The 7,510-nt window shown below is 34.9% G+C and overlaps 1 protein-coding gene across 1 annotated transcript; it reads left to right on the top strand.

Moving 5' to 3' along the window:
• Positions 1-415: 415 nt before the first annotated feature.
• LOC104588399 (sugar transporter ERD6-like 16) lies at positions 416-7,085 on the top strand. Its single transcript, XM_088900420.1, has 17 exons — positions 416-607; positions 1,557-1,742; positions 4,281-4,370; positions 4,455-4,514; positions 4,621-4,686; positions 4,766-4,990; positions 5,032-5,118; positions 5,207-5,299; positions 5,378-5,458; positions 5,574-5,658; positions 5,754-5,797; positions 5,869-5,931; positions 6,024-6,083; positions 6,182-6,235; positions 6,282-6,341; positions 6,490-6,604; positions 6,696-7,085. The coding sequence occupies exons 1-17, from the start codon at positions 527-529 to the stop codon at positions 6,809-6,811; spliced, it is 1,566 nt and encodes a 521-aa protein (XP_088756546.1). The 5' UTR covers positions 416-526; the 3' UTR covers positions 6,812-7,085.
• The last annotated feature ends 425 nt before the right edge of the window (positions 7,086-7,510 follow it).

Genomic DNA, 7,510 nt, shown 5'->3' with positions numbered 1-7,510 from the left:
GAAGGGATCTACTTGCAACTATATCACAAAGTTGAGGAGAATTATCAACAAATGGAATTCAGATCACCCTTAACCGTTCCCATCATTTAAGGCCTCATCAGATAATTAAGCAAGGTTCACTATCATAGTTCATAGATCCAATTAACAAACGCAAATTTAAGTAATGTCTCCACCTACAATTTTAGTGTCCCACCAAACGGTCCCTTTGTATAAACTTACAAATATCTATAGTCAGATTCCTTCCTTGCTTGTTATGAACTTTGACGTTTTCTCCAAATGAAAAGTGATCTTCTGTTCTGTTTTACATTACTGTTATCCAATTAATGGGTTTAGTCAAGATTCCAAAATAATATCTCATCAAGATATACCCTCTCTTCTATATGAATACCTTCACTTGGATTGCTAGTTAGCTCCACGCCACTGAACAACTGTCCTCTTTCTCTTTACATAGACACATTCCCCTCTTCATCTTCTTCTTCTTCTTCTTCTCTCTCATAGATACAGATATATAGGTATATAGATAGAGATGACAATTGAAGAGGACGTCGGAAAAGGTGAAAACAGAGGGCTTGAAGAGCTGAGAGAACCATTCATCCAGCAACAGAAGGTTGTTGTTTATGAAGAAGATGACTCTGCTAAGAAGAGTGTCATAGAGGAACCATAGGAATGGTTTTGCTTAATACATTGGTTGCGGTTTGTGGTTCCTTTGAGTTCGGGTCCTGTGTAAGTACTTAAGTAGCTAGAAGACTAGAAGCATAGTTGCTTCTTAGATCCCTCAACTTACACTTCCTCCTCTTACCTAAACCTCTTCCATTATAAAATCTTATAGTTCATGGACATGGACTAAGGACTTTGCTTGCAGAGACTTTAATTCTTGGCAATTTGGCTTTAAGTAAAATTGTCTAGTCTCAAATTTGTGTCTTGATCAAAAGAATTACTGAACTTTGAAGCATATTCAGGCTAAAACCAGAGTTAGGGTGTTCATCATATGGTCTAGACTGTTAAACCTCAACAAATAAACCGAAATTAGTGATTTGGTCTGGTCTAGCTTTAAAATGGTTTGACTTGGTCTAAGAATTTCTCAGACTTTTTTTTTTTTTGGTTTGATCTGGTTTTCTAAATTTTAGAAACCAGACCAAGCTGTAAACAGAGTTATTAATAATATATTTAGTAATTTAATGCCCAAGGAGCTATTTATGACTGAGAAAGTGTGAATGTAAATTATATAATAATAGTATGTTGCACTTGTTAATGTTACATTTTGATATTTGAATTATATTTGTTATTTATGTAGGTGCATGTTATTTGGGCTTTCTAATTGGGTTAAGCCCAATAGGATGATCCAAACCTTAATAAAACAGTTTGGTCTGGTTTGATTTCTACATTAAAATGGTTTGATTTGAGAATTTCTCAAACCGTGATTTATTGATTTGGTTTGACATCTTCTTTAAACCGAACCAAATCAAACCATGAATTAATGAATACCCCTAACCACAGTGGTTGCACTCCATGAATTTACCTCCACATAGTGATATAAAATTTCTTGCGAAACTCAGGTTTTAAGTCAAGTGGCAAATAAGATCAAGCAAAGTTTGCGTATCCAACTTGACAAGCACAATGTTTCAAGTTTAAAGTTTCTCAGCCTACAAAGGAAAACCAGTAGCGATCGTTGGTTGCAGGTGGGCTATTTGGCGCCCACTCAATCTGCTATCAGGGATGATCTTGATCTATCTTTGGCTGAGGTTAATTCATACTTTTTCTTTATTAGTACTAGTAAGAGTGTATGTGTTTTGCACGTGACAATTCTAGATATTAATCGGATGCATATTGTAAAATCCAAATCTGATTACATAAGTATCTCATCCAAATATGTGATAATCGGATCAAGTTACGAAGTTTCAAGTATCATTGATAGGCCTACTTGCTTGGCTAGATTATTCTTTTTGTAATGTTATATCTTTTTTATTAGAGAGAATTGAATGAAGTGAAAAGTAGTATTTCAATTTACAATTTAAACCTCATAATTAAATAGGGATTAATTAAAAAAATGAGTATTTTAGTCAAAAGAAAGTTTCACAATCTCATTCATATTTTTAATAGTAATGTAAATATAGAATTATAGATGTGTTCAATTTTTTATGTAACTTTTTTGTATTTTTGTGTGTAAAAGTAATTCTAATATGTCACACTTTCTTTTTATTTAATATGATAAATATATGATATTATACATGTACCTAATTTTTTTGCAAAATTTATGTATTTTTTTATTTTTGTTTTTTATATTTTATTAACTTTTATTATTTATTTATGACATTAAAGGTTAATATGTTTGACCCAACATTTGAACTATTGATCTTTGCCACACAGTAAAATAATTTCATTTTTCTTCAGTTTTAAATTATGTATTTTATTTTCATTACAATAAAAATATTTTTTGTTTATTACACTATTTTTTTAATTTGATTAATAAAAATATCATAAATGTGTCTGATTTTTTACATTTTCTGTAAGTTTCTATATTTATTTATATTTTAAAAATTTTATAATCTAATTATGACTTCAATGGTTCATCAATTTGATTAAGAAGGTTGAATTGTTTAGCCACCACTTGGATTAAAAATGGTTTTATTTTTGAATCATGTTTAAAATATATTATTAAAAATATTGAAACAAATCTAATTTAATAAGAGAAAATGGGAGTTAATAATTTAATTATAAAATATAATAAGAGGGGATTAAATGAGGTGGGAAGTAATAATTAAACTTACATTTTCAACCCTTACCATTAGAGATGGAGTAAATACACAATTATGTGCATTTTAGTAGCTATTAAAGATGTAATAAAATGACTTTTATACTCTTTCTCAAACAAAAAATTAGAGGGTAATTTTAATCCAAAAAAAATTCCACATTTCATTCACACTTTTATATATAGTATAGATATAAATAAACAAATACACCAACAACACTGATTTTTCATTTTTTTCAAGTTATGGTTTCTGGTGGAAAGGCACCTGAACCGAAAGCATCATTAGTAGTGCAAATTTTTGTATCTGTTTTATATCTATTTGTTTTGTGACAAGTATTTTGTATCTGTTTGTTTGTAACTGTGATTTGGACTCCTACTTGATACAAAATTTGTCCTTTTTGTCTCAGTTGCACTCATTGGCAGTGCAAATTTTGCATCCCAAAAACTGATGCAAAAATTGCACCACCTTCCTCTTACGTCAATTGACTCAATTCTCTCTCATTTAAAAGTAGAAATCACATCATCATAGTTCTTACCTCACTCCCAAACGAATAAGCTTCCTCTTACCTCCATTCTCTTTCATATAAGGTGGGGGTTACATCATTTTACTTCTCTACAAATAAGAAAAAGTAAAATCAGATAAACCAGAATTTACACCTAATCTATTTGCACTTCCATGCATTTACATCATCAAACAAACTAATAAACCTTAATTTACTCTCTCAAACAAACTAATAAGTCTTAATTGACCCTAGACCTATTCATGGGCCGGATAGTCTAACAGGAGTTCAATCTGCACCCCACAACGTCCCGCAGCACATCCCCGCCATGTATTGGAAATATCTCCCGATGATAGTATCAGAATCAATGATGTTGTCATCAGGAGATGTTCTCAATACACAGAGGAGATGTGCTGTGGGACATTGTGGGGCGCCCCCTTGTCGGGCGCAGGTCTGAACTCGTCTCACAGACTGGCCCGACTTGGCCTGTTCTATATCGGGCTTGGACATAATTTTAGGCCCGCCGCTGGCTCAGGCTCAGGCTTGGGGCATTGAGCCTGAGCTTTGGGCTTTATATAAGGGCCAGACTTGGACTCAATGACGACTAGACAACTTTCTTTCTGGTCCACGTGCATCACTTACTGAGATATTGGAGAATGATTGAACTTAATGCTGCAATTCTAAGAGAAGGGTTGACAATAATCGGTGTCCTTGTGCACCCCCTCAAAAAGCTTTCTCATTTCAATATTACCTTCCACCCCTTTTGTTTAAAAAGTTCTGCAATTCCTTTAACAGCCTAAATATGAATTACTATGGGGGAAACCTCATTAATTGTTTTTACGATCCAGGCAGATAAGCTGTAATATACTTAAACAAATTTATATCTACATCACAGAACTAAGATTGTTCAATCAATAATATGTATTCTTGGGTTCTTGGTGAGTTGGTGTTCACATCAAATGCTGCTATCTTTGAATTGTAACATTAATGAAGTCACCACTCCTTGCAACTCATATTCTGTAGCTTTGCAGTACTCATTGTTCGGCTCCATATTGACAATTGGTGGAATGGCTGGGGCAATTATGAGTGGTCGTATTGTAGACTTCATTGGTCGGAAGGGAGTAAGTAAAGAGACAATCTAATAATGTGGTTAAGCTTAGTGTTCCTCCATGTTACTGACCATGTCTGCTTATTCATGGAAACAGGCAATGAGAATGTCAGCTGCTTTCTGCATTACAGGATGGCTTGCTGTTTACTTCTCCAAGGTTCGAATCTGTTTGCAGGGATCTTGAACCTCTCTACATGTAACGGCTAAAATCTAACAGGAACCCGCTTGGGCTGTTTATCTATCTGTCTTTTGCAAAAACAAAGGGAGCTCTGTCGCTAGATGTGGGAAGGATTTTCACAGGATATGGAATTGGAGTTTTCTCTTATGTGGTAAGCAGAAGAATTTGTGGATCTCTTCATATCTTGGTTCTCTTCACCCAAAAGTTCTAATGACCATATGGATGGATAGGTGCCAGTCTATATTGCAGAAATAGCTCCGAAGGATCTGCGTGGAGGACTCACAACAGTGAATCAGGTAAACAAAAAGGGAAAACAAATGAAGCACAGATTTTTTGAGGCATTGATGATAATAACCCATTGCTCTCTGACTGTTCTGCTCATGATTGTCACTGGATCATCAGTTGCCTTCCTAATAGGGACAGTTGTATCATGGCGAACACTGGTAAATTCTAACACCTAAAGATTAAATTGGTACAGTGACAAGGGACTAATTGATCTGGGGGTGTCTTGTTTGATGGACTTATTCCATGCTTTTTCCTGCTCTTGGGTCTCTTCTTTGTTCCTGAGTCTCCCAGATGGCTGGTAAGCAGATATAATAGAGAATGTTTATCAGGTTGTATGGAAACAGGGTAAATAATGACAAACTTCATATCCTTGCCTGTGTTTGTAGGCAAAGGTTGGCCTCAAGAAAGCGTTTGAAGTTACACTGCTAAGACTGCGTGGAAATGATGCTGATGTTTCTGATGAAACTTCTGAAATTGAAGTTCGTGGTTTCTATTTTCTATGAACATTTCACAAACCAATTAGGATGATTAAGTACTGACTGGTTTGTTCTTAACAGGATTATATAGACACTCTTCAACACTTGCCCAAAGCTAAAATGTTGGATTTATTTCAAAAGAAATATATTCGTTCGGTCACAGTAAGGACCATTTGTCAACATAATATTTCAAGACAATAGCTGCTTCTGTTGATCATTTGACAATATATACCATATATTCAGAACCTTATACTTTAAACCTACTGACTACATCCAGGTTGGAGTTGGATTAATGGTATTCCAGCAATTAGGAGGTATAAATGGAATAGGATTTTATGCAAGTGAAACTTTTGTGGCAGCTGGTAAAGCATATGTTCTTGTTTTCTCCCCTTGGATGATCCAAATATCCTTAACGAGTTCCATCAACATCTGAACTTTCTTTGATTTGAAATTGTAGGTTCATCAGGAAAAATTGGAACCATAGCCTATGCTTGTCTTCAGGTTTTCATCGCGACCGCAATCCTCAAAAATAGAATACTCTCTCTATCCAATCTCACTCTATTGATTAGCAGGTCCCCATAACTGTTGTGGGTGCAATCTTAATGGATAAATCTGGAAGGAGACCCCTTCTAATGGTAAGTAGTATTAAAGTTGTTCTTTATTCTTACCTCTAGAAGTATATAACACAGACACCTATGATGAACAATGGAGATGATCTCAATTTCAGGTTTCAGCAACAGGGACATTCCTGGGCTGTTTTCTGACAGGACTTTCTTTCTATCTCAAGGTAAACATGATTATAATTTCAAAATTCAAACTTGATTTATTATCTTTAACATTTACTATGTTTTTTTTTTAGTATCAAGCCTAATATTTTGTTTACAGAGCCATGAATTGGTATATGAATGGGTTCCAATGCTAGCTGTGGCAGGAGCACTGGTAACTTAAAATGCTATGAAAATCAGTTTGTTGTTTTAAAATCCAGCAGTTCCAGATTTTCAGGAGCACTGGAATGGGAGCAGTTCCTTGGGTTATGATGTCTGAGGTAACTAAAGATTTTCACAAACTGTCAATCTCCACCAATAACAAACAATCAATGATAGTTCTTTGTATGACAAAGGAAACAGTGATATGGAAATCGCTATAAATTATTAAAGGAAGGTTATGACATATCTGAGTACTGTTTGACACAGATATTTCCAATAAACATCAAGGGAGCTGCTGGAAGCCTGGTGACTCTGGTGAACTGGCTGGGCGCTTGGGCAGTTTCCTACACTTTCAACTTTTTCATGAACTGGAGCTCCTCAGGTGAAGAAGAAATTTCAGTTCAGAGTAAAACATGGAAAGCTGAGTGGACACTGTTTAACAGCATATTCTATACTTACTGGTTAATTTTCACGTACATTCTTCTTCTATGCTGGATTTTGTGCATTAACTGTTCTGTTCGTGGCGAAGATTGTGCCAGAAACCAAGGGAAGAACTTTGGAAGAAATTCAATCCTCCATTATTAGATAAAGAAGAAAAGAAACCACCATGAAGCAATACATAACAAGAAGATATATATTGTATTTACCAAAAATAGTTCAGTGTGGGTCAGAACCGGTTGTGTAGTTTGCAAAGTTTCCCGATATATTGTATTTACCAAAAATAGTTCAGTGTGGGTCAGAACCAGTTGTGTAGTTTGCAAAGTTTCCCCCAACTCCCTTCAATTGGAGTAATTCTGTAGCTTTTAGGCACAATTTAGATCTTTACATTATTAAGAGGCTCAGATAATATTGTTCTAGTGAACACAAGGTTGAAATACCCGGAGCTCTTCAAAATAGAAGGGTAGGAGTAGATGAATCTAATAAGGAACCATTCAACTTAAAAGATTAAGCTCTTGGGTGAGGTCCTCCAATAGTTTTTATTCTCTAACACACCCCCACATAAAAGCCCATTGAGTTTGAAGTGTGGACAAGTGTATGCCCATCCATACCTTGTGGCTTGTGCTGAAATTTAATTAATTATAATGAGAGACTAAACAATAGACTACTTGGTTAAATAGGCTCTGATACCATCTAAAAGAACCGTTCAACCTAAAAGCTTAAATTGTTTAATGAGGTCAATGCTTCTCTAACAGAACCCCTTTACCCTACCCATGAAATCTGAAAGCATAAACCTCTCTCTATTAAATGTTTCATATTTCTCTCCTTTTGTATGCATCGGTAGACAGAA

The sequence above is a fragment of the Nelumbo nucifera genome, chromosome 3, assembly GCF_055504915.1.
Source record: "Nelumbo nucifera cultivar China Antique chromosome 3, China Antique-T2T, whole genome shotgun sequence".
In the NCBI taxonomy this organism is placed as follows: domain Eukaryota; kingdom Viridiplantae; phylum Streptophyta; class Magnoliopsida; order Proteales; family Nelumbonaceae; genus Nelumbo; species Nelumbo nucifera.
This window is presented reverse-complemented; position numbering and strand designations above follow the sequence as displayed.

Bases quoted from the DNA above. Each gene is read 5' to 3' on its own strand.
- LOC104588399 (XM_088900420.1), top strand. From the start codon at position 527: ATGACAATTGAAGAGGACGTCGGAAAAGGTGAAAACAGAGGGCTTGAA. The intron at 4,515-4,620 runs GTTCGAATCTGT...GCAAAAACAAAG, and splicing joins TTGCTGTTTACTTCTCCAAG to GGAGCTCTGTCGCTAGATGT. The intron at 6,342-6,489 runs GTAACTAAAGAT...TGTTTGACACAG, and splicing joins CTTGGGTTATGATGTCTGAG to ATATTTCCAATAAACATCAA.